Source organism: Astatotilapia calliptera, chromosome 7, assembly GCF_900246225.1.
Source record: "Astatotilapia calliptera chromosome 7, fAstCal1.2, whole genome shotgun sequence".
NCBI lineage: Eukaryota > Metazoa > Chordata > Actinopteri > Cichliformes > Cichlidae > Astatotilapia > Astatotilapia calliptera.
The window spans coordinates 59,963,249-59,991,195 of NC_039308.1; the positions used below are offsets into that span (position 1 = coordinate 59,963,249).

At 41.0% G+C, this 27,947-nt stretch overlaps 1 protein-coding gene and 1 long non-coding RNA gene across 3 annotated transcripts; both read left to right on the plus strand.

Annotated features, from left to right (window-relative positions):
- Nucleotides 1-27,893, plus strand: LOC113026957 (peroxisomal and mitochondrial division factor 2-like). Of its 2 annotated transcripts, XM_026176288.1 has the most exons (3): nt 1-990; nt 1,060-1,128; nt 27,525-27,893. In XM_026176288.1, exons 1-3 carry the CDS (start codon nt 406-408, stop codon nt 27,756-27,758), a joined length of 888 nt encoding a protein of 295 aa, XP_026032073.1. In that variant the 5' UTR covers nt 1-405; the 3' UTR covers nt 27,759-27,893. The 2 variants fall into 2 exon arrangements, with proteins under 2 accessions (XP_026032073.1, XP_026032072.1); XM_026176287.1 differs by having other exon boundaries at nt 1-1,128.
- On the plus strand, nt 2,665-3,748 carry LOC113026961 (uncharacterized). Its single transcript, XR_003272976.1, has 2 exons — nt 2,665-2,893; nt 3,089-3,748. It is a non-coding gene; the product is annotated as an uncharacterized LOC113026961 (long non-coding RNA).
- Nucleotides 27,894-27,947: the final 54 nt, after the last annotated feature.

Below are 27,947 nucleotides of genomic sequence, written 5' to 3' on the forward strand. Positions count from 1 at the left end.
CGACGCTAAGGGGGGTTTGAAAACTCCCTAAATATAGCGACAAAATCGCTAAGTTGGAAACACTGTTTGGACTGTTTTCAGGGTATTTAAAAAAAATTCAAAACAAAACCGTGCGTCACAATGGGTATTCTCTGAGTATGCGCAGAATTACGCACAGCTGTCATGTGATCCTGTGATGAAACAAAGGATCAAAGGCTCAAAGAGCGCTGACGTCAAATTCGCTGCCACAAAAGTCTATAAATAGCCCCTCTTCACCTTTGCAAACACAGTTTTACTTGGAACATTTTCAGAAACAGCGAGTTGTGTTTAGCAAACCAGAAACCTTTCAGAAAGGGACTATTTTAAAGTTAAATAATTAAGCACACGTATTTTTCTTTCGACACGTTGCATTAAGCTTTTAAAGAAATGTCACGAGAAATAGTCAATAATTCACAGTCTGACAGAGCGATTCCAGCGGAATCACAAAGACTATATGGGTTAGTGGAGAGAGAAATATCGGATAGAGACCTTCAAATGAAAATACAAGAACAAATTAGTACGATGCATCGTGATGTCAAGGCAGAGTTAGAGAGACTTGAGCACCAAGTGGGAGAAGCTCACCACAAAATAACAAAAAAAGAAGGGATAATAGAAAAACAGAATAGAGAAATAGATCACAAGACTGAACAAATAATTGAGCTGAAAAAAGAAATATGTGTTCTTCAGCGTCGGGTGAGACAGGCTCTGGATGACAAACAGTCAAGGGTGGAATCTCTGGAGGCTAAATTGCAGGAACAGGTTAACACCGTTCAAATGATGCACCGTGACTTTCTGGAAAAGGAAGAATATCTCCTTAGACAGAACAGCAGCATTGCTGCTCAGTTGTCACTTATTGAAAGGGAGAGAGACGAACTCAAGAAAACTTTAGAGCCTCTTGAGTACCAAGAACAACAGTCACAGGTGGAATCTCTGGAGGCTCTGCAGCTGGAGAATTTTGCTCCTGAACCTGAGGAGCTTTTTTTTCCTGCCTTGGAACCACCTGTGGTCCTGACACAGGAGAATTTTGCTCCTGAACCCGAGGAGCTTTTTTTTCCTGCCTTGGAACCACCTGTGGTCCTGACACAGGAGAATTTTGCTCCTGAACCCGAGGAGCTTTTTTACCCGAGGAGCTTTTTTTTCCTGCTTTGGAACCACCTCCTGACGTGGTTCCGACACAGGAGAATCTTGGTCTTCAACCTGAGGAGCTTGATTCTCCTGTCTCAGAACCATCTCCTGACGTGGCTCCGACTAGTGGTTCATGGCGTCATGGTGCCAAACGCCTACTTAAAATAGGTTTAGGTGTTGCCGCAGTAGGCCTTATTATAGCTGCAGGTTACTGGGGCTTTTCAATGCTTAACAGTGATTGCCTATTTAACTCTGTCTATGGCCTTGTTGAGCCATATTGCCACCTTGGTGATCGATTAGTTCCCTTTTAAAGACTAGTAATGATGGACTGCTTTTCAGCCACAGTCCAGAAAACCATACGTTGTTCATATCAGACAACATAAGCAACATTTAGCTAACTTGTGCTCTCATTTTTCTTTTCTTTTGCCTCTCACACCCCAACCAGTCGCGACAGATGGCTGCCCCTTCCTGAGCCTGGTTCTGTCAAAGGTTTCTTCCTGTTTAAAGGGAGTTTTTCCTTTCCACTGTGCCTAGTGCTTGCTCACAGGGGATCATTTGATTGTTGGGGTTTAATTTGTTAAAAAACATAACAAATTAGGTGAGGGGTTCACATAATAGAGAGCACAACAAAAACTACAAATTTTTAAAAAATTTGTTAGTTGCAAATCAAAATAAAGACAACAGTTTCTGAAAAACATCTCTTACGGCTCTGTTTATTTGCTTAAATGAATACTTGTATTTTTTTTCATAGAAGAATATACATTGTCTTAAGTATTTAATAATTTTAAATTTAGCCCTGCGCTGCATGAGATAAACTGAGATGAGATAAACACAGACGGCTGTCGAGGCCTGGCGAGGGAAAGTTCCTCTTCAACCTCCAAACTGAACCCAGTTTGTTACTCGCAGCATCGCAAAATTAGACACAGCAATTTCTTAGAGTCTGGTTTAAGTCCTGAAATGACATCTCCTTACCTGTCACGATTCTGGGTCAGTTTGACCCAGTATTTTGAGTTGTTATGTTTTGGTGTGTTTTTGCATTATGGATAGTTTTCTTATTCTCTTGTGGTGCTTTTGTTGGTTATGATGATGATGATTATTAATCTATGTTTTAGTTCTTCTTGTTTAGGGATTAGTTCTTAGGTTTTGTGTTCTCATGGTTTTTGCTGGTTTAGTTCAGTGTCTAGTCTGTCTCTCTCTGTCCGTGTCTTAGTTTAGTGTGTATTGTTTCCTGTTTTATTTTGAAGGATTGTGTCTTATGTCAGTGTGTCCAGCTTCGATCCCCTGACTCGTTAGCCCCAATCTCTCCCAGCTGTGTCTCCCTCCTGTTTTCAATTCCCTGATTACTTCCTTGTGTATATTAGCCCTGTGTTTGCCCTTGCTCAGTGCTGCATCGTACCGTCGGATTATGCCTTTGTGTTTTATACTGTGTTCAGTATTTTCGTGTTCACTACCCTTGTTCAGTTCATGTTTTAATTTCTCCAGCAATAAAGCTGAGGTTTTGAGTTACAATTCTGTGTTTGAGTCCTGCATTTGGATCCTCATCTCCGCCTGCCCGCACACAGAGCCCTGTATTTAAAATCCAACTCTTACCTGAACTCTGCTGCCTTTCTGTCTCTCTCGCTGCTTTGTAACGCACCATCCCCCTTTTGACATTAGATAATGGTACATCAAACCTGCACTGCAGAGAGGTTGGCATGACAGGAAGTCGAGATGATAACGATAGACCAGCCTTCAAACTAAGACGCGTGATGTATAAAAGTCTTTCTACTGAGTAAAGGACAGTTTGAGTTTCCTGCTGGCACCATGCACTGTCTTCACAAGTTTCTTCTTTGTTTTCTACCATGTCTACAAGGCATCAGTGTGAACATCAAATATATCTGATTTATCTTACGGCTGTAAACGGCACACTAACTTTATCATCTTCTTTTTTTTTTTAATTTACCAGAGTTTTCAACAGGAATTATTCATGGAACAAAAGCTCCGGACAACTCGATACCCTACATGGGATCAGTTCAGAATAACAAGGGTCAACATGTCTGTGGAGAATTCCTCATCACTGAAGACTTTGTGCTCACTGCTGCACACTGTGACTGGTTGTGAGTTAGATTTCCTGTTCATGAAGTTCATCCAAAAACAAACTTTTTCAAACTTGTGTTTATTGATCAGATCACTCTAAGTTATTGATAAGGCAGATGTTATTTCGAGGGAAAATAAAACACAATTAAGTGCAATAGCATCAAATAAAAATGACCTTTGACTTCTGACAGCCGTTGGTTACATGAAAATGTGTTTCTATTTTTTACTTCATGTTGTGTCTCCAGTTGTGTGTGAACGTTCGATTAGTTCACAGAGTACAAACAATTCAGCCTCCACGTGCTGAAATAAACCTAAAAGAAAATCAAGTGTTTCAGGTGGCGAACCTGTTGATGAGCCGACGGTGGTGGACGTGTCTGTCATCGAACCAAAGGTCTGTAAGAAACACTGGCCTGGTCTTCCTGCCAGTGTTTCCTGTGCAGGTGGATATGGAACAACCAAAGGATTCTGTCAGGTATGTTTTCTGTGATTTCAGTGGAAACTTGTGTTCTGTTGACAAATGTATAAAAAATATATATATATAATCTGACATATTAAAATCCTCACAGGGTGAGGTAATACCAGGATGCTCTGTAGAATCCTGACCACTTTTTCATGGGAATTGATCGGCTGCTGACCGCAAGGCACTGCAGCGGGTGATATAAACAGCCCAATTATTCCACCATTTATACTGGCCTTATCTGTATTTATACATGTAAATGGTAAACGGCAAATGTACTGGTTCTTATAGAGCTACTCTTTCTACTGTTCTTTACACAACTTGTGCATTCACCCATTCGCACAAGCACATTTTTCTAGGTGCTTTCTAAGTAACATTCACACACACTCTGTGTGAATGTCAGAGATGATCTGCTCTACCACCTGAGCTACAGCCACCCCGTGTGTGTTGACAATAAACTGAAATCCTAATCCTAAAATGTGGGTCGTGTTTTGGGTCTGCCACTTGAGGATACACAGAAATAAGCCATGCTGAACAGATTTCCACATCTTTTCATCTCATCACAAATGCCTCCAAGATACCTGAAAAGCTTCTGTTTCATTTTATATGGAGAAATAAAAGCTAATATTTACAAACAGTATTTTGTTTAATGTTAAAAGAATCTGGTGGTTTGGAAGTTTAAAGTTTGAGACATTAAAGTTACACGGTTAACTACTGTAAGGAACAAAAAGACACTGTTAGAAACTCTTTCTTCAAACATATCCTTCATTTGATACATTAAATGATGCATGAATTCTACTAATTCTATTCTACTACATCAGTCATGCGTGATAAGCACTGTTGATGATTCACCAGCAGGATCGTTTTACTCTGAAATCATTTTGAAATCAGGACGGTGTGTGGCCACAAAATAAATGATTCATATCAAATGTGTTAAACCTAAAGTAAGAAGCTCATTTTGGAAATGTGAGGGGGGAGAAAGTGGAGACGTTTGACTTCAGACGTTTGGTGTAAAAACAAAGCTCTCAGGAGACTCCTCGAATACTGTAACTCTGTGAGTACAGTAATGGAGTATTTTTACTTTGTTACATCATTGATTAACATCAGTCAGCCTTTTAATATCATTTATTTAAAAAGACGTTTGTCTGTCTGTGTGCGTGATGCTCTGCGAAGCGTCCTGCAGTAGAAACAATGGAAAACTATCCACATCTCTCATTTTCAGCGACTCGTTTGATTTCTGATGCAGTACGCTCATTTGGCCACACAGCGGCGCTGCTGACTTGTTAAATAGCTCAGCAGAAACATTTCAAATTATTTCATTCAGCATTCGTTTCGTGTCTCACTATGAAAACGCCTCATGCGTGACCTCATCAGAAGCTCAAATGCCATTACAGCAGCCATAAGTGACGCCCATGTCAGGAGCGACAAGTTTCTGGTCACCTTCTGGTGTGCTGTATACAAAAGCCAGCCGGTCCTCATAGATCCAGTTAAAATTTTTAATTTTATCTTAAAATATCTGAAAAGCTGGAGCTGCTTTTATTTGAACTCATTTATCACAAAAGAGAAAACACATTAATAGAGGAAAGGGGAGGACGAGTCACAGATATCCTCGGTCCTGCTATGTTTTCTGAAGCGTCTCATTCTGTGGCTTGGAGCCACTGCTGGATGAAACACGAGTCGACTTTTCAGGAATGGAAGAGAACCTGCTTTAATTTTGCAGCTGTAACTTGGAGTGTTTTACAACAATTTGTAAGCAGCTCCACAGCGACAGTCGGGCTCCCTGGCTGCATAAAAGTCACTTTTTTTTTGTTGCCTTTTTTAGGTTGTAATTTGTACTCACACTGCTGCTTGGCTAAAGTAGCAGCTAACAGAAAAGACACACACACACACATTTTGTTGCTGTTTCTCCCTCTCATGTTAACTTTGGGCAGAAAAAACAGGCTATGTGGTCAATCAAATTTAACTTTCAGTTGATAAGGCAAAAAAACTTGAGATAAAATGATCATAATGCAACATTTTGTTTTATTATGCTGTTAGTGGTTTGTCTTTCAGTGCACCGTTTCCTAGCTGCACTTCCTGCCGGGCTGTAGAAGGTTTGCTATAGAAACTAATAGTGTCAGTTGAATTATGATTATGGTACAAAAATTCCCTTGTCAGAGGAAACTTTCAATAAATCTGACTTTTGTCCAACAAATTACTATTTTTCATCCATCTCACCCTATCTCTAGCATCCTCCCACATCACACCAACCCTCTGTCCTCCTTCATTCACAAACCTCCTCTGAGGTTGTCTTCTTTTACTCCTGCCTGGCAGCTCCATCTTCAACATCCTTTGACAATCCTTCCTCTGCACATGTACAAGCAAGCTCAACTTTGCCTCTCTAACTTTGTCTCCAAACCGCTCAACCTGAGCTGTCAGTGAGAGTTTGGAGACAGTTTGGAGGTTTATGAGAGTGAGGAAAGTCAGGAGAGAATGGAGCCAGCTAAGAAGAGGAGGATGTCCTCCCCTGTGTGGGAACATTTTGATCTTATTCCTCCCAACAAGGTATGTAAATTTCTACAGAAGATGTATTTTCATGATACTGATGGTGCAATACAATTTATGTTGAGCTGTCTTGACTTTTGTACAAGGTGAAGTGTTTGCTATGTGCCAGGGAGCTGGGATATAACAGCAACACCTCATCCATGCTTAGGCACTACAGAGCTTTGCATGAGAATAAGGGGGACACCGATCGTGGAGCAAGACCAGGTGAGCCATCAAATGCAATGATAATATAGGATGCAGTAATGTTACTAAATGATATAACAATATTATACAACTGTTATAAGTTACGTGTGTGATATTTATATTTGTGCTTTATCTTTATTGTCTTTCCTGAGGAGAACAATCTCAAATAGATGAAGACCTGGTCAGCATGGTGATTGAGGACTCCCAGCCATTTAGCATTGTGGAGGACAAAGGATTCAAAAGATTTGTTAAATCATTAAATCCTAGCTATGTTCTCCCCACTAAAAAGGTCATAAAAGCAGTGAAAATTTAGTTTTTACAGAATAAAATGTGAACAGGCAGGCCTCAGTGTGTAGCTGTCCATACCTCAACGTTACAAAAGCACAACCACTGTCCACACCCCAACCACACCTCACCTCACAGTAAATGATCATTTCCATTTCAAGCATTTCCAAATAATCATTTCCCATACTGCCACTATAAATATACACAGTATACTGCCATCACTACAATATACATGTTTTACACACTCCTTTTGTTGTTGACATTTACAGGCTGTGTGCAAAATGCCACACTCTTCAAATTCATGCCAGCTATTATTTTTACGTCCAGTAGGTGTCCTGCTAGAGCAAATGAAGCTTCATGAAGCTTCGCGTTGGGGTGAACCAATTGGATGAAACGCTTCAGTGCTTCATGGGGCTTCATCTGCCCATCACTAGCTGTCAATTTACTTGCAACCTCCAGCTCCTACAGTGATGGTGATAACTTTAGTTTGATCTTTTCTTACAGGTACCAGAATAATAACATGATTTTCCATTGCAGATGTAACCATGATCATTCCATACACATTGCAGTTTGTTGCTTATTCTAGAGTTGTGCTCAAGGTAATTAAAGGTTAAAAGCTACAGCCAGCGCGAGTCTGGCTGATCTATGGAGGGCAAAGGCTTTGAGCTTGGAAGGCCGCACGCGCTTACACAGCACTTATAAGATGTTATTCTTGGTGATTTTGTGCTTAGTCATGTTTTAATATGTTTTAAGTAGAAGTAGCTGATCCAGCAATATTCATTTAATATTATATACTTGATTTAGAGCAATACACACTGATGGTCTTAACAAATGAAAGAGTCCTTGTAGCTGCCATGTTGTGTCTTAGCAGGGTACAGACGGTTCCAGGAGCAGTCAGCGTCTGCCCTCGGGAAGGAGACAATGTTTTTATTTATTTTTATCTTATCTATCTATCTATCTATCTATCTATCTATCCACAGATATATCCACAGATATATCCACAGTTCCTCCGCACACACGCGTTAGTTCCACAGCAAAATACACACAGGGGATTTTTTTGAAACTGCCACGGTTCAACGTTCCAGCTGTGAGCTGCTCAGTGCCACTGCCTTAAATAGCAGCTGGGGAAATCAGCCAGATCAGCAGCAGGTGGACACAATCACACAGGTGCGTGGGCCAAGAGCGAGAGCCCGTAACGAGCTCCACCCAGGCAGAGAGGAGGAGGAGAGACAAAGAAAACAAAAACTAACAACAACAAAACCAGGGGTCCGTTCTTCGTACCTCGCTCACTACATCCAAGATCAAATCATCGCGCTAACTTTGAGCTCGCTATTCTGGTTCTCCGAACACACCTGTTGTTGACGATTAGTATAGCTGGATGAAGTAATGTGAGATCACTGGGTGGCTTAACAGGGGCTACGCATCGATAGTAGAAACATTGATCGGCAACCCTCTGATTGGTCGGCGAAAATGTCGAAGGAGCGCGCTTGGTATTTCTCGGCAGCAGAGCAAGAACTCTTGATTGAGGGATTTCAGGAGTTTCAGAGTTTAATTAAAACTCAAGGGAACACTGCAAAGGCTGCAAAAGCAAGGAGGGCTTGCAGAAAGTTGCTGACAAATTAAACTTGTAAGTAATTTAATAATAACTAGAAAAATTTGCATTTCCTGCGAAAATGCAGTGTGGATGCTTAAAGCTGAAGCTGTATGCAAAAAGTAGCTGAAAAAGCTGAAAAGTTGCAGAAATTGTAAAAACTTTGCAGAAGCAAAGGAACATTGCTAAAATGTAATAATTTAGCAGAACTGCAATATCTTAGAGGAAACATAATACTTGGCAGAAATACAATAGCATAGCAGAACTTAGCAGAAATATTGTAACTTACCAGAAACATGATAACTTCTCAAAAATACAAGAATTTAGGAGAAATAGTATAAGATAACAGAAAGAATATATTTAGCCAAAAATACTTAAACATTACAGAAACACTATGATTTAGAAAAATAGTACAACATAGCAGAAATATTGTGATTTACCAGAGACACTGTGATGACCTATGAATATTGTAATTTTAAATTAAGACTATGTTTTAGCACAAATATTATAATTTGGCAGAAATACAATTATATAGCAGAAATGCTATATTTAGAAAGAAAAATATAATATAGTAGAAATACAATGATTTAGCAGAAATACTACAATATAGCATAATAACAATGATTTAGAACAAATACTATGATTGAGCAGAATAGCAATAACTGAAGTAGAAATATTGGAAAAGTTAAATGACAAGATGAAAAAAAAAACAGAATATGGTTAAGTTCCCTCAAAACTAATTGTTGTTCACATGTGGAAAAAACGAAATAAAAATAATTAAAAACAAGAAGGATACACAAATGCACAGAGAGAGAGACACACAGAGGGTCTATGCCAGTCAACCAGTCTAAATATATTATATGTTTTTCCAACAATGAGATGCTGCCCTAAAGTTGGTCTCTCTCTCTCTCTCTCTCTCTCTGTCACACACACACACACACACACACACACACACACACACACACACACACACACACACACACACACACACACACACACACACACACACACACACACACACAGGGAGAGAAAAGTGAGTTTGTAGGTCAGCCTGGGAGCTGCTGAATTTGAATCCACCAATCAGAGAGCCTGTGCACTCTTTCCCTCCAAAACAGGTGCAACCAAGAAAAGGGCAGAGCAAAAAAAGACAGGTGGTGGTCCTGCACCCCCTCGTCAACAAGTTGGTTAGGTAAATAATACCCTCACGGGAAAACCGATATCTCTCTATGAGCACACTGTCGCGCTGAGCTAAAGGATCCTGTCTATCCCGCAATATACGCTGAATTCTGAGGACTCTCCTTATCAATCTTGCACCTTCCGCAATGGGTTGCTCGCGTATACGGACAGGACATGGCTGCAACAGGCTTCCCAAATCCACCTTCACTTTTATAGCCGTGGTCTCCCATCTTGATTACACAAAGTAATTTGCAATTACTACTCTGAAATATGAATTACATCTGAAATAACCAAATACATGTAATAGAATAATTAATAGTACATTTCCCTTTTTTTAGGAAATGACCTGTATGTATCTGTATGGAATCAATAAAAAGGATCAAGTGCTGCATTATCTTTAGTTACATTGATGTTATTTATTTATGGAAAAACAGTGGTCAAATATCGCTGTTGCTTTCGTATACATGAAGCGGACATGTCTGAGTGGCCGCGATCTAATCTTGTTTACATAAAGTAAACCTGCTCCCGAGCAGGTTTACGCTTACGGATCTGTTGCTATGACAGCAAGTCCCGGATGAGCTTCGGAGAACCGAACGATCCAAGATCACGCGAAATCGTCAACAATCTAATCCAGCTAACTTACTTAGCGAGGTACGAAGAACGGGCCCCTGTAGCCAGCGTGGGCCAACCAGAGAGACACGGGGACCGTGACAAGATCTTTCAGATAAGATGTGCCTACAATAAAAAACCCGTCAGCCTCCCCCACCAACAAATTGGCTGGAGAGGTGGTCAGAGACAAAGGAATGTCTTTGATCCTATAGTTTCAACTAAGATTTACAAATTTAAGTAGCACAATGACAACATTTAACAATTTGACTCCAACACAGTCTAAAAGAGCTTCATCTGCATCTGACAACAATATCAATATAACTCTTTGGAATTCTGTTTATGATCATCTGGAACTGAGAACATTTCGATACACAGACCATAATGTTCTAGACTTAGAAAAGGATATAGACCCAGAAAATAATTTCTTCTACAACATCAGCAATAACTGCTGCTGCTTCACCGATGAACAGTTTAATTATAAAAAGTGTAAGGAAGCAAATAAAGGTCCCTATATATATGAATAACAGAAATCCTTAAATATATATAATTTTGAGGACCCTGATTTTAAAAATTCAATGCGAAGATAAGTTTAGCCGCTTTTGGAAGAGGCGAACGTTTCAGTCCGATTGAGTGTTACAGACACCCGTGCACCCACGCGTCCTCGGATGAGCTGAATACTGATTCACGGAGCCGGGCCACGCAGTGACCACGGCGTGGCACATGACTTTAAATCAGAAGGCATGTGGATGTAAACGTCGTTACATGAAGAGCGTTTTAGGCACAACAGTTTCAGCTTTCAGGAGGATTATCGGCACCCGCTGCCACTTTGTGCTTAATGGACAAAAGGAGGGAACGATCAGGGTGGGGGGCTGGTGGCAGGCAGTGGAGGTATGTGGTCAGGTCAGCTGGGATCCTGTTGGAGGATTTATTAATACATTTTCAGGTCTTGCATCTTTTGATTCTGTCCACATTTTTTGGCAGTTCTTGGGATTCGTGCTGGGGTGGTTTGCTTCCCGCTCACTTGAAAGATCAAAGTCACACAGGAACTCGGAGCACTGAGGTGCAGCGCTCTGTCTGCGTCCATTTATTATTCGGTAAACGCCTTCCACCCACGCTTCAAGAAACATCTCCAGAGATGACAGAAGAGCGGGAACTGTCTGCAATCAGTCCTCAGTCCCAGATGTTCAGTTAGGCCACAGCCTGAGCGGCCTCGGGTACGAGGGAGGAGAAGAAGGTTTTGAAGAAAACCCAGGCCGTCCAGCTGCTGGTTCATCCTGCTGTCTGTCGGCGTGCTCACCTGCCTGAGGAGACACACACACACGTCACACATCAGCCTGCAGCACTTAATTCACCCACTACAGCAAACATCAGGGCCTGTGTGCAGGTTAGAGACTCGACCTGACCCTGGTCTCTCTGCTAGCTCATTTCAAAAACATTCAGTCTTTTCTCAGTGTGCAGCATTTAGCTGGAGTTTCATCAAATGTAGGGAAAAGTGGACAAGAGAGAAAAATGATGAGTTTCTTACTGGATTCAGGTTTGGGTTCCTGTTCTGGTTCTGCTGGTTCTCGGGGGGCTGCAGCTGGTTGGGTTCTGGGACCTGCACTCTCCTTCTGAAGGGAAACCAGCCGACGGTGTGTCTGGAAAACAAGGCAGGAAATTCAGGGGTTACAAGGAAAAGCTAACTATCTATAATCCTGAAAGAAGCTCCAAAGGTTTGTAACGTCACATCGTGGTTGGATCTTCCTGCACCGTGATGCCCACATAGAGCAGCCAGTATAATGTATATAGTTACATTTTAATCTACACTCATCAATTTGTTTGCTAGAACAAATCACATCCAGCTTAAACAAACCTGGATCTGATTTTATTCTGTTTACAAAGTAGCTGTACAAGCTGTACAAACTCAGCATCAAACGGTCCATTTCAAAGAAACTGGGACGTACCATTTTGTCTGTAAAGACTTTGTGTTCGCACTCTGATGATGACGACAAGCTCCTCTATTCGTGCCTGCAACGCTCCAAGGCTGCCATCAGTTTGATCACTTTCTAAGTGAGAGGAATATTAATCAGAACACAGGATGAGTAACAGTCACCAAACTACAGTGGACTCTGTAATCACTGACTTGATGACATTCATTATATGACATCTGGAGCCTGCATGTGCTGCATTATCATTAGATAACAAGTATGTTGGTGTTCAGGTTTATAAAACCAACTAGTACGACATCATTTCAACCCAGGTTCTATCCAATTTGATGAAACGCAACAACTCTGCCATCAATTCTGCTTTTACAAGGCTTATTTTTCATTGTTTGTTGACACTGTCGTAATTCTACCTTAAGTTCTTTAATGAGGCCATGGTGGGTCCTGTTGTTATACACGAGTGCATTATATTGAGACTCACCTTCAGCCCATTTCTACACATCGGCCACCCATTGCTGCAGTGTGTCGTCTTCTACACCCAGCTCATTTCTGGTCGCATTCAGGCTCTCCACTTGTTCTCTAAGGATCCTTATGATCTAAGAATACATTAATAAATGTCATTCATATTGACATTAAAAGAGTACGGGTGTTTTTCCCCCATTACCCCACACATTAAAATGGTTTTTGAAAAGAAATCACCTTTAGATATCTCTGGCTCAAAGTGCAGCCCAGTTGTTCCACTTTCCTTTTGTTCCAGCCCAAAGCCAGGAGGGTCAGCATGTCTGTTCGCCCTGCATTTCAGTTAGTATACAAATAAGAATGAATGAGCAGGAGACTGAGTGGAATCTCACACACAGACACATACCTAATTTAGACATGTACTTCGTTGTGATGGCCGCCCTAGACAGGAAACTGTTTACTTGTTCCACCTCTTCTCCAACTGTTGAACCGGCCCCATCCTCAAACGCACCTCCCCATTTGATCTATAGAAAGGAGGTCACAATACATGACTGCTGAATTCATTCAACCTTATAACAAAATGTCTCAAACTAATCCAAAATTACAAGCTGCAGTATACCTCGCATTTCCAAGTGTGAGCCTTTGCATGCATGACGGAGAGAAAAGGACGCATTGACAAGAGGTTCCTCAGCTCAGGGCACTGCTGAGCCACCTTGGTTAAATAGGGGGAAATATTTACAGGCCACATCGGAGCAAAGGAACGTAATATGTCCTGGGAAGCTAGCTGCCAACTTCCTCTGGAGAAAAAGAGGGTAAGCAAAGATCTCCCCTCGAAACATGTTCAATGCAGCTAAGAGGACTCCGTGGTGACAAACAGCTATTTCCACGCCCTCTTCATCCAACTTCCCAGTGGACTTTTTGGACGACTCCTTTGCTGCAGTCCAAGATGAAGATCCGCACAACCCTTTCCCTGGGACCTATACACCCAAAGATTTTAACATAAAAGACTCTGCATGATTAAGCCCTATCAGGGACAAACTTTTTAAAACAAATGCATAACAATTAGCTGAATTAGCCTTAAGTTACACGAGACCTCATATCTCCCCAGGACAGCACTGACAACACAAAATAAAAATAAAAATAAATACACATGGTGACAAAATTAAGTACACATTAAGATAAAGTAAAGTAAACAGTATTACGACAACACTAAGAGAAAAATAAAATAAATATCCACCCATCCATATATGTATACACACACACACACACACACGTATGTGTATATGGTTATGGCATTAACGTCATTTTAACAAGATTAACGCTAACAGCACTAATATACATGTGTATCTTACATGATTTGTGTGTCTCTGGATGTATTTCACAAACTCAGAATCTTCCTCATCTTTTTCAATGAAGACACCTTCAAAGTTCCCCTGCTCTGAAGTGCTGAACGAACACAGTGACAGTTGTTTGAAAAGAAACATTAAAATACATTTTTCTACAAATCCATATTTGACTTATGTACACAATGCATAACGTACCTTGCATTAGACTGAAAGCGATAAAGCTTGCGGTTTCCATCAACTGAGACGGCAAGCATGTCTGGAGTGCAGGCAGGGCAGCTAAAGCATGGCTCCTTGCACATCCTGTCCACCTCAAACTTTACAGCACTCCACTCCAAGAAACTTTTACTGAAGGCATCAGCTGATATTCGGCCAGTCTTTTACATAGAGGACATACAACAGAATATTCAAGAACAGTCATCATAAACATTGATTTACACAATTTCCTTAAACTTGGCAAATTTAGAAACTCACCCTTCCAAAATGGCTGTTCGTTCATCCAGCACTTTGACAAATGCCTTAAGTGACATCCCTGGTGCAGCCTTCTTAATGTCATAGAAAGACTGAAAGACATCCATTGAAAACAGGGTGCAGAAATTTAAGGTGCCAGGCCAATATCCACTACCCAGGATGTCCTTAACTGAGGGGGACCACATTAGGCCACAGCTGGTGCAGCTCACCACTGGCAGTGCAAGGTTATAACGGCCTTTAGAAAGGATCAGGATAAATTCAGTCATGGCTCAAAGCATTCATTTTTTTCATGTTGTTTTCAAATCGGTCTGGTAAATCCAAATGACCTTTGACAGGTGCCCACATATACTGCGGGCCGAGGGTAATTCAAACCAAGATAGCAATGCACAATTTGCAATAAAACCTCCAAACTAGGGCTGCCACAAACGATTATTTTGATAGTCGACTAGTCACCGATTATTTTTGCGATTAGTCGACTAATCAGATCATCATCCATTGGACGTAAAGCGTACAGCTTATTGCACCAGCAGCGTCTGCTCTTATATAACTATCATTAGCTTACAGCTTTAAGTGTTTAAGGTACGTGCTAACTAAAAATAAAGACAAGATGATAGTTTATTCAATTTTAATGAAATTAGCAGATTGTCTCGGTGGAGTTTAATAAACTCCTTGCTATCTAAAATATAACAGGACACCGGAGTAAATTCTCGAGCATCTCACATAGGGCTGGGTATCGTCACTGATTTCTAGAATCGATTCAATTCCGATTCACAAGGTCCCGAATCGATTCGATCCACGATTCGATTTAATTCGATTCTATTTAAATCTGGGAAATTTTGACAGTCAGAAATATTATAATTCAGATCAGTACATTTACATATTTTTGTATCAATAAAAAGGAAGCTGACACACGCAAGACTTTATCACAGGTGTGAGCGTCACAGCAGAGGCCTTTGTGTCAAAGTAGCTGAAGATAAAACACAGAAAAACATGAAGGTGATTTTCCTGGCCTGGGATTTTATAAAAATATTCTGCAGTACATCAAAAACGAAAGAAAACCATTAATCAATATATGAACATTACCTCTGAAGTTACAGCGGTTTTATTAGAGACACGGTTAAGCGTTTTGCATTTTGAATAATTTTAAAAAGTTTAAATTTGTTCAGTATTGAACGGCAGAAATTAGGTTTTCTTTTCGGAAAATGTAAAAGGGAAAAAAAACAGCGGCTGACAGCGCTGTAAACAACAGTAGACTGGTGTGTAACAAGCAAGCCAATAATGAAGAAAGGGAAACTGTTCTTGAAGTACAGAGAGAGAGAGAGAGGGAGAGAGAGCTGCGCATCGCGGTGGAAGCAAAACAGTGAAAGTCAGAGTAAATTCATGACGATGTTTATGTAAAGCGTTTGGATCTTCTTTTGCTGCTGGTTCGGTCAATATTGTTTGGAGAGAGATCAAACTAACAGCTTTAGAATCGGCTCATTAAGGGCGTGAACACAAAGCGCGATTCAAAGAATCAGCGCGCTGTCGGCTTTCACCCCCACCGTGAGAAAGGCAACATCTAACAGATTCTGATCCGCGGGTCGCGCTGTGTGTTTAAGTCTTTGTGCAGAATCCGTGTACCTGCTCTCATTTACTGTCTTAGCTGTTTGGTGGTTCTTGAAATTTTGTGAGATGTCACCAGAGATTCTGGCATTTCGGGCAAAATAAATTTATATTAAAAAAATCGATTCAGGATTTTAATGAATCGATTTTACGTTATCCAAGCCAGAATCGATTTTAATCGATGAATCGATTATAAAAACCCACCCCTAATCTCACACTTCTGATAATCAGCTGTCTGCTTGATGTTTATTCAGCTGTGTAAAAACTATAACTTTAATCTCAGCCAAACCGATTTACTCAGGAACAAATAAAATACTGAAAAAAGCCAAATAACATTTGGAAGTTATCCACCAAGTGACTTCTATATCATGTTTAACCTGAGTAGCGAAATTTGCCGGGAGTCCGGTGTTCTCACGGCTCTTGAGCCTAGCCCCCGGTTAGCTATCGAGCTAGTGGGTAACAGACGGCTCCGAAAACGTAGGAGCGCTTTTGAAAATATGTGGTGTCTTGATAAACTGAGCAGATATTTGAGGCTTACACAGCTACATTCTCGCCTGAAAATATGTTAAACGTTTATTTTGTGACCCAGAAAGAATAATAAGAGTAATATTAAAACTAACTAGCTGCCGCCATTGTTGGAAACTGAGCTGGGCCGCGCTATGAATTCTGGGACACAGCTTCTTCTTCTTCTTCTTCGGGGTTTAACGGCAGCTGGCATCCTTGTACATGCAGTGCTGCCATCTTCTGTTTCAGTCCGTTATTACACTCTTAAATCCTACTACTTATACCTGCGTCTTTTGGGATCTTACAAAGCTTCAAACGACGCGTCGACTATTAAATCAGTCGTCGACGATTTTGATAGTCGACGTAATCGTGACTAGTTGACTAATCGTGGCAGCCATACTCCAAACACATCTATTGTGTATGTAGTGTGTGACAAAAGGGCAACTTACCATTTATGGTTACAAGAGCCACAATTGCGCCGCGTGAAACCTCAACGTTACCTGCTGGGCAGTCACACACATGTTCTGGCCTTTGCACAGGCAACAGCCGAACTAACATTAAAACACACAATATATATATAAAAAGGAATTGGAAATTAACTGATACACAACAAATATACAATAACAGCACCCACTCATAGTACATAGCAAGAAATGCATAAGACTTAAAAACCGTACCTAAACTGTGATGAAGGCTGCAAAAACCCTCCTGTTACTGCCTCTCTGTTGTGCAGGACAAAGCGTGTGTGAACTGCAATATCACAGTCAGCACAAAGGAATGGGAGAGGCAGGCAGTCCAGACACCTCACAACTACTTGTTTGCCACACTGACACACACGGTGTGACTGTGGATCCAGAGTAGCTAACATATTATCTATAAGACAAGGCCTGGCCTCTTTCCACTTTTGCGAGGACACCATATTTCTGATCGCCCAGTGAGTAGCAGCTGACTCAGACGACGTCTCACAAGTCATGGCTGCGTCCTCTTCTCCATCCTCCAACAACTGAAGGAGCTCCTGACGAAGCACCTCAGTTCCATACACTAACAGAAAAAAAATAAAGGAAGAAACTCTTCCACAAAGTGAAAAACACTCTAGGCAGTATGTTTCTTAGGACTGCACAAAAGCCCTGCCTAACTCAACTATAACAACAAATATAAAAGTAAACAGAAATCACAACATATACAAGAAGGTAAAGTACCTTTTGTTGGGTTGACACTGGCAACATAACTAGGTTCTTCACGTGGACATTGATGCTGCTCTCTGGACACTGGGAGGAAAAAAAGAGATTGAAGAATATTTACTTACTGAAATTCTTTGGTGAAAACAAGTTGTGAGATAAAATCAATGGTTGTGTGAACACTGACCACGTGGCATGCAACTAGTACATCGACTGGTTGATGGTCTTTGAAGAATAAAATCTCCCTGTCTGTCTGTCACGTGTTTTCCAGCGCACCGGTCTTGGCTGAGGTTCACTCTGTGCCTCATTCTACGCAATTAACAAGGAAAAAAGGGAACACCTAAAATACAGTCCATAAAGCAAAGATTATCAAACATCTTAAGTTAACCAACTTAATTTGACAAACTTATATATACACATATATTTAAAAAAAAATTTCAAATAATATAACGTTTACTCCGTACAAAATATTAGACAAGCGTGTTCCCTCTTTAACAACTGTTTCCACTAAAAATATTACCTGCATATCTTGAAGGTGTTCGTCAGCAGCCTGAAGCTCTTCCTCCAGCTCGGGATCCTCTGAATCGCTCATTTTCAAGCTAAAGAGGAAAGAGATTTTTGCAGAACTCTGTGACATAAACGCATAACTAACGCAACTCAAATGATTTTCAGTCTTGGCGCTCCAGTTAACGTTAGCAATTAACGTTAGCATCATCAGTTTATAAAAAGCTAGCAGAACTCTAATGCAAAAACTGCTTTACGCACCATGTGAGGGTATTTTGCAGCACACAAGTCCTTTAACGTTTGTAATAGATTTAATCCATCATCGTTGGATTAAATGGCTAATGCTGCAGTAGCCACGTGTAGTCGTTACCTAGCAAGCATGCTGACGGTAGCTGTAGTCATTTTTAAATGCATTAAACCGTTTCGAGATCAGTCACCTCTGTTTGTTTGAAGCTTTTATGAAAAACAAACTTTGAAACACACATCAAGATCCATCCATCCATCCATCCATTCGCTTCCGCTTATCCTTTTCAGGGTCGCGGGGGGCGCTGGAGCCTATCCCAGCTGACATAGGGCGAAAGGCGGGATACACCCTGGACAGGTCGCCAGTCTGTCGCAGGGCTAACACATAGGGACAGACAACCATTCACACTCACATTCACACCTAGTGGCAATTTGGATTATCCAATTAACCTATCCCCACAAGCTGCATGTCTTTGGACGGTGGGAGGAAGCCGGAGTACCCAGAGGGAACCCACGCAAACACGGGGAGAACTTGCAAACTCCACACAGAAAGACCCCAGCCTGATGGTGGAATTGAACTCAGGACCTTCTTGCTGTGCGGCAACAGTGCTAACCACCGTGCTGCCCTATTACTTTAAATATGTATTTTTTACATACCTGCATTAGAATCAATCAGTTCCGCCTCATTTTCTTATTCTTATAAATGGGTCTCTCCATTCTCCCATCATCCTTTGCTTACACAGGTTGCATCTGATTGGTTGGAGCCGAGCACATCCAAAACTAACAGGAGTGGTGGATGAATCTATAAATGTGTTTTACGTGTGAAATGAAAATAATAAACCTAACAAAGGATTATGTACGTTAAATCTGAGCACTTTCAGCTCGTGAATCAGTTTGGAAAACACTGTGTGATGGCCACAACATGAAGCGATTTTATTGTTGCATTATCAGTGATACTTTCATGTGTTTTTGTTGAGAAATGTTAACGATGTCCATTAAAAGAAAGCATTAAATTAGGGAGAAAAACCCGTTCGCGGAGAGGGTCCCCGGTTCTCCAGTTAGATTGTGCTTCACAGCGTCATGTTTCGCTGTGACGGGATTATTATTGGAGTAAATGGATGGCTGGAGCCTCTGCTCGAAGCGTCTCTGATTGCGCGAGCGGGTTCATATTGGAATGAATTGACAACCCACAGCGTCACATAAAAACGTGGAAGGATACCTTTAGCGTCAGCATGAGAAGTTAAGGGACGCGACAAATCATCATTATTTTACGTGTTGGGAGTGAGAACGGGTTGCCATTTCACAAGCCTCGCACTTCCGGCCTTAGCGGTCTTTGAGTACGCGGCCCTTGAGGACTTTAAGGCTGCAGACCCTGAATTGGGATACAGCCCATATGTGATAGACAACAGGAAATTCGCATGATCTGAGCATGCGCAGAATGATCCACAGCGCTCCTTTGATCTTCTCAAACGATCACTGTGACGTCATATTCTTTGCCACTATAGTGGCAAAGAATATGACGTCACAGTGTCCATAGTCTATAAATAAGAGCTCGTTTAACACAGTTTACTTTGGAGCATTTTCAGAAACCAGGAACCTTTCAAAAAGCTAATACACCGTGACACTGTGCGGTCAATTTAAAAAAAAATGGCAGAGGAAAGGTTAAATAATTTACGCTCTGTACCAAACATTGATCAGTATTTTAACAGACTGAGTGGTACAATGCAGACGTTGATTACAAAGGCTCAGATAAAGGAAGAGGGTCACCTTAAGGCGATAAGGAGCCTTCGTGCTGAGGTGTGCGAGGTCCAAAGTAAGGTAGATAAACTCATGCAGGAGAACGCACAGCTTAGAAAAGACAATGCAGAACTCAAGGAAACTGTGGAGACCCATACTTGGTGGTGTAAAGTAGGCTTGGGTGTTGCCACAGTGGCCATTGTTGTTCCTGCAGCTTGCTGGGCCATCTCAAACCTCTTTGGCTGAGTGAATGTCCCGCTCTGTGGGGTCATGATTATTATCAGGGGTGCACATAAGTGGTCCGCATGCGCTGTCAAAATAAAAGACGCGCACCAGATAAGAATTTGCAATGCGTGTTTGCGTACATAAGATTTTCTGGAGGAGGAGTTTGTTTAGATCTCCTCAAGATCGCATGTGCACCTGCGGACCACTTATGTGCACCCCTGATAATAATCTGATCTTATAAAATTTTTATAAAACTTTATCTTATAAATACGTTGTGCTCTCCTTTATGTTTGATTTTATTTTCCAGTCATGGCAGAAGACCGCCCCTCCCTGAGCCTGGTTCTGCCAGAGGTTTCTTCCTGTTAAAAGGGAGTTTTTCCTCTCCACCGTTGCCAGAGTGCTTGCTCATAGGGGATCATTTGATTGTTGGGGCTGAATTTTTAGATTTCATTTAATTGGCTTGAACTGAAAAACCTAAAAAATTCAGGTGAGGGGTTCACATAGTGGAGAGCACTACATTTGTTAACTGCACTTTTATTTGTAGATTTTGTAGTTCTTCCTACTACAAAAACTACAAATGAAAACAAGGCAGTTAGCAGCAAATGAAAATAAATAAAACACATTTAAAAAAATCTGCTACTGTTCTGTGTGTTTACTTCAATGAACATTTGTATGTTTTTGTGTTAGAAGATTATAGATTGTCCAAATATGTGAGAGTTTTTAAATCAGCACTGCATGAGATTAACTGTGACACAGACGGCTGCCGGCCTGGCGAGGGAGAGCTCCACTTCAGCCTCCAAACTGGAGCCAGTGTGTTACTCACAGAATCACAGATTTACTCACATTTACTGACAGTGGATTGTCTGATTGTTCTGTGGGGTCTTTGCAGTATTCAGCCCCTTCCGGTGACTGTTGTTGTGACTGCAGGTAACATTTGGACAAAAGTCTTATGACTCCATTTTTAGGGTTTAATTAGGTTAAATATTCAACGAGTCAATTCGAGAATTCAAGACATATTTATCACTAAAATGATAGGTGAGAGCAGACGGAGGGGTAGTACATGTTTGTTTCTTCTTTTTACATTTCAGAGAAAACTAATCGGTGTAAGATATAACAATAGACGTCACTCACACATCAGAGTCCTTTTACATATTTTAATAATGGAATATCTCTATCTTCATTGTTTGTTAAGTGCACACACTGCATGAGGTCACATATTTATAAGCATTTTTGGTTTGTTCCACAGTTTTCAGGAACCTGTTCAGTGCATCCCAGATCATGTTCTGTTGCTCTCGAGTGTTCACACAGAGTACATTCACATGCTTAACCTTGACCTTAACAATTAACAGCCTTGTCCCTGATGCTGAAATTAAAAAAAAAAAAAAAAAAGTAAGTTTCATCAATGATATGGTGAAAAGAAATCTGAACTTTATCACCTTTTGATCTGAAAAGTTACTGGTAATATATAACCTAACTTCCCCAGAAGCTGGTAAAGAAGTTGGACTCACTAGGAATAAACACAGCCCACTGCTGTTCACCCTGCTAACACATGACTGATAGAATCCACACAAACTCTGTTCAGGTGACAAATCTTTTCTAGTTTATTTAGCGACTGCTGTGTCTTGTGCTTGTACAAAGACATGTTCTGTGTTTGAACTGCCTAGGGTAGAGCAAGCTTTGTAAGTCAGTGCAGCCTCACTATGCTGCCCTCACGACACGTGACCATGTGAAGCTAGACAGCTAGCGAACAAAATAGAGGAGATCTTCCTTGGAGTTCTCGATTTGTTTTGTTTTGCTTTTTGTTGTTTTTTGTAAATGTGCATATGTTTCTATATAATGTTAAAGGATTAGTTTGGACCTTTAGAAGTCTGGTTCTGTAAAATAGTGCAGTGTCACCACGCATAATTTAGACTAGTCGCTTGACTGCAGAAACATGACTATGATCTCTTAGAAATTTATAGATATCTAAATTTTGATCATTTGGAGTTAAAGCAGACTTGTAAATATCCAAAGTAACCCTTTGGGTCTTAAAAAAGATGCTTCACCACCATGTATTAAAACACAAATACACACACACAAACGCAAGCCCCGTTTGATTCCTCTTCATTTACCAGGGACACTGTTCTGTACTTCTGCCTGGTTACTGGTTTGGGCTTAGATGCAGCAGGGTATGCATTGCATAATGATGAAGTCTAAATTAACAGTTAGATAAGATAAGATAACTCTTTGTAAATGTTCATTTTTATGCAGTCAAATGGAAAAAAGTGGTCAAAATAGTTTATATTTTACTTGTCATTGGAAAGAGTTTGTGCAATACTGCAGAATGTTATCTAGCACAATTTTGTAAAATACATATTTTACTGATTTGTTTGTGTTTTATTACTTCCATACAATTGTGTTTTGAGGTATTTTTAGAAAAATGAAAGTATTAATTACATTTGAGCAAACAATGAATATTGTAATGAGTGGTAGTGATAAATACAATGTGTATGTAGGTTAAGTTCATTGCTAATAAAAATGAAGTGTAAGATGTTTAACTACATTGCTGTCTGTGTTATTGATGAAGTCCTAAATTATCACCTTTAAAGTGGTTGTGCTAATAACATCATGTGCAGTAAGACAAGCATGGAGAAAAGCTCTGACCGGGAGAGGCTGTGAACAAATGACATAGAATAGAATAATCCTTGAATTGTCCCACAAGGGGAAATTTGGATGTAACAGTAGCAAGAAAGACACATGTACGAACAAACAGTACACAAGACACAGAACTGAAACACACACAATTTTTACATATTTACCTTAAGAACAATGCTTACCAAAAACAAAGTACTGTACTGTTATTAAATTAAATAAAGATAAGAGGCAAACCTCTGAATCAACATTAAGATTTAAGAGATGGATAGACCGTGGTAGAAAACTGAGAACAGGTCACAGTTTTTTGGCTTTTTTAGGTTGTAATTTGTACTCACGCTGCTGCTTGGCTAAAGTGGCAGCTAACAGAAAAGGAAATGCTGGAAACAGGCTGAAGATGAGTCGGGGAATCTGTCATAGAGCAAGAATATGTCTACAATTCTAAGATGATCTGTCCCACTGGAGGTCAAACACAGTTCGTCTCATTCACAGGAGGTTTAGGCTGAGTTCTGATCTTTCTTGCTCAAGCCATTTTTACTCTGTGGTAATCCATCAGTATGGTCTGTGTGGTTGCAGGATTTAGCTGGTGGGCTTAGTGGTTTATATTCACTGTGAGGTATGAATACACATGTGACGTGACACACAGCACAACACATGGCACACTCTGTTAGGTCTGCGCTTCCACAGGCCCCGCTAATTTAGAAACTTATTCTCATTCACGAAAGCAAGGAAACAAAACGGAACCAGGTTTTACTTGCTAACAAGGGAAGGCTGTACTGACTGACATCCTCTCTAGGTTATCCAAGCTGTATTTGTGTCTATTGTAGTCCAGGATTGCTTCTTGCTTCCAGGCTTCCTCTATTGCCCATCACTGACTGCTGGTTCCCTGTGTGTTGTGCTCAAATGAAGCACATTCCTCCGTTGCTTTGGCATGTGGGAAATTGTCATAGTAGTGCTCCTGAACCTGAGGAGCTTGTTTCTCCAGTCTCAGAACCATCTACTGATGTGGTCCCGACACAGGAGAATCTTGGTCCTCAACGTGAAGAGCTTGACTCTCCTGTCTCAGAGTCCTGCAGGTTTTAGATGTGTCCTTGAACCAACACAGCTGATTCAAATGGCTAAATTACCTCCTCAACATGTCTTGAAGTTCTCCAGGGGGCTGGTAATGAACTAATCATTTGATTCAGGTGTGTTGACCCAGGGTGAGATCTAAAGCCTGCAGGACACCGGCCCTCGAAGCCTGGCGTTGCCTACCCCTGATATAGACAGTGCTTGAAGCAGTTATGACCTTCTTGTAGTGATGGCCAAATGAAGCTTTCCGAAGCACTGAAGCTTGTATTGAAAAACGGTTCATTACTCGAAGCTTTTCAACACAGTCCTCTCCGGTGACATCTGGTGGTGAAAATTTTGAAGAGCAGCTTGAATCTGCAAAATAAAACGGACTGCTCAATCATCGCTGCTCACTCAAGAGTGGAGTTCTCTCTGATATTGGGCCACCGTTCCGTTGCTTTGAACATGTAATTGGTTTTGTTTTCTCGATTGGGGGGCTGAAAAAAATGTAATGCGTATTTGCGTAATACATTTTGATCAATAAACTTTCCCTATTTAAACATGCACTATGGTGGCCTTTCTTTGCTCATAACTCCTTGATGTTGGTAAATACAATAAGTGAGCAATATATATAATATACATATGAGAATGCACAGCACATTATGGAGTATGCCCCTGCTGTGAAGTCCTGCCTCCATCTACTTGTCGTTTAATCACTGGACAGCTGGACAGGTTCATACAAAATATTAGATGAGGCCAATTGTCCTATACATATTTTTGACCTAGGGGTGGGATTGATTGTGAACTGGAAAGGGAAAATGCTTAGGGAGCTGAGTAGGGCTGCATCGTCACTGATTTGTAGAATCATTTTTGATTCGATACAGGATCCGATTCAATTTGATTGGAATCTGGAAAGTTTTGCCTCAGTCAGAAATATTACAATTCTGATCATTTAACAGTATATATCCATAATTTCGTATCTATTAAAAGAAAGCTGACACATGTGAGACTTAATTAGAGATGTAAACAGAGAGTTATGAAACCTGCAGCTGCAGAAGCCAGCGGAAAAAAAGAGAGGCAAACACAGCGCGGACCCGACGACGCACCAAAATCTGACTCTGACGCGTCGGGTCCGCGCTCTGTGTTCACGTTTGTATGCAGAATCCGTAAACCTGCTCCCAGTTGCTGTGTTAGCTGTATGGTGTTTGACGACATGTTGTGAGGTTTAACCTGAGATGCTGGCGTTTCAGGCATAATAACGTTAATTTACAAATCGACACGGGATTTTAATGAATCAATATCACTTTATTCAATTTAGCATGGATTGTAATCAGAAAGGCGATAATCAAAACCCACCCCTAATCAAGAACTTGCAAAGTAAAAACATGATCTATGTCAGGTAGCCCTTTTGTTATTTACATTTAAAAAGAGGATTAGTGTTACTGTGCGCTGGCTGAGTCTGTTTCTTTTCTTAGAAATAGTTTCTCCTGCCCTGGAGAAAATCCACTTGCATGGAACAGAAGAGGCTGTGGAGTGCAGGAACTACACTGCAAGCTGGTAGATATGCAGGTATTCCTGGGTCCTGCAGACTATCACCTAAAAACAATAAACAAAATGATTTTCTAAACTGTGTAGCAATGTAATGTACGTATAGTGTCAAATACATTTTTGTAGTCTTCATTAGCTTTAATTCACATGGAAGTGTTCCTGAAGTCATATGCTGTAATGATATTTACATTATGAAAACATGATTTTGGACATTTCAAGTTTTTCACTTCGGCAGATAAAATGAATTGAGCAAAATCAACTCAAAATATTCCCACACGCCAGAATGTCCTCTCTTCCTCGCTGGCTCCATATCTGTCAGTGGAATGATCACCTCTTCGCTCTCTGTCACCATCAACACACTCCACGAATCCCGTGGATGATTCACTTCCTTATATCCGTTTGAATCAGGTACCGAAGCAGTTACGTGCGTAATGAAGCTTCGGACGTCACTGGTCACGTGACTTTTGCCAAACGAAGCAAGCCTCGACACAGTGCTTCTGAACCAGTGTGTTGTTTTTTTCGACACACGCTCCGGAGCGTCAGCTTCAAGCGGGCCATCACTACCTTCTTGCCATATTGGCAGAATAAATGACCTGGAAGCTGTTGCACTGTCTGCACCTGTAAACTCCTGGACACGTTTACAAACAATTTTCGTTGTTATTTGCGCTGCAGCTGCAGGTTAGGGTGGAGTTACTGTATGTGTGTGTGTTTACAAGTAGTTTTAAACCTTGTGATCCACAAAACAGCATAACAGTAAAAGAAGAATTGACTGCGTTACAGTCAGTGCGGGAGCGGCGGCTTTGCTCGTGCGCGATTCATTTGCAGTTTGGACGCACGTGAACATCTCCTGCCCTGACAGCGGCTGGAGGAGGACTATCCTCCGCCTGTGAGCGCTTTGGCACGAGCGAGGTGCCCACGGCAGCACCCGCTGCTTGTTGAGAGTAAGAGCAACAAGCGCTTTCACGTCAAAAGTCGTCATAAATAAGCCTCCAATAACACCAGAAAAAGCCGCCAGATTTGTCGCAAGTCGCTTTTTAGAAAAAGAAAAAAAACGACGCTAAGGGGGGTTTGAAAACTCCCTAAATATAGCGACAAAATCGCTAAGTTGGAAACACTGTTTGGACTGTTTTCAGGGTATTTAAAAAAAAATTCAAAACAAAACCGTGCGTCACAATGGGTATTCTCTGAGTATGCGCAGAATTACGCACAGCTGTCATGTGATCCTGTGATGAAACAAAGGATCAAAGGCTCAAAGAGCGCTGACGTCAAATTCGCTGCCACAAAAGTCTATAAATAGCCCCTCTTCACCTTTGCAAACACAGTTTTACTTGGAACATTTTCAGAAACAGCGAGTTGTGTTTAGCAAACCAGAAACCTTTCAGAAAGGGACTATTTTAAAGTTAAATAATTAAGCACACGTATTTTTCTTTCGACACGTTGCATTAAGCTTTTAAAGAAATGTCACGAGAAATAGTCAATAATTCACAGTCTGACAGAGCGATTCCAGCGGAATCACAAAGACTATATGGGTTAGTGGAGAGAGAAATATCGTATAGAGACCTTCAAATGAAAATACAAGAACAAATTAGTACGATGCATCGTGATGTCAAGGCAGAGTTAGAGAGACTTGAGCACCAAGTGGGAGAAGCTCACCACAAAATAACAAAAAAAGAAGAGATAATAGAAAAACAGAATAGAGAAATAGATCACAAGACTGAACAAATAATTGAGCTGAAAAAAGAAATATGTGTTCTTCAGCGTCGGGTGAGACAGGCTCTGGATGACAAACAGTCAAGGGTGGAATCTCTGGAGGCTAAATTGCAGGAACAGGTTAACACCGTTCAAATGATGCACCGTGACTTTCTGGAAAAGGAAGAATATCTCCTTAGACAGAACAGCAGCATTGCTGCTCAGTTGTCACTTATTGAAAGGGAGAGAGACGAACTCAAGAAAACTTTAGAGCCTCTTGAGTACCAAGAACAACAGTCACAGGTGGAATCTCTGGAGGCTCTGCAGCTGGAGAATTTTGCTCCTGAACCTGAGGAGCTTTTTTTTCCTGCCTTGGAACCACCTGTGGTCCTGACACAGGAGAATTTTGCTCCTGAACCCGAGGAGCTTTTTTTCCTGCTTTGGAACCACCTCCTGACGTGGTTCCGACACAGGAGAATCTTGGTCTTCAACCTGAGGAGCTTGATTCTCCTGTCTCAGAACCATCTCCTGACGTGGCTCCGACTAGTGGTTCATGGCGTCATGGTGCCAAACGCCTACTTAAAATAGGTTTAGGTGTTGCCGCAGTAGGCCTTATTATAGCTGCAGGTTACTGGGGCTTTTCAGTGCTTAACAGTGATTGCCTATTTAACTCTGTCTATGGCCTCGTTGAGCCATATTGCCACCTTGGTGATCGATTAGTTCCCTTTTTAAAGACTAGTAATGATGGACTGCTTTTCATCCACAGTCCAGAAAACC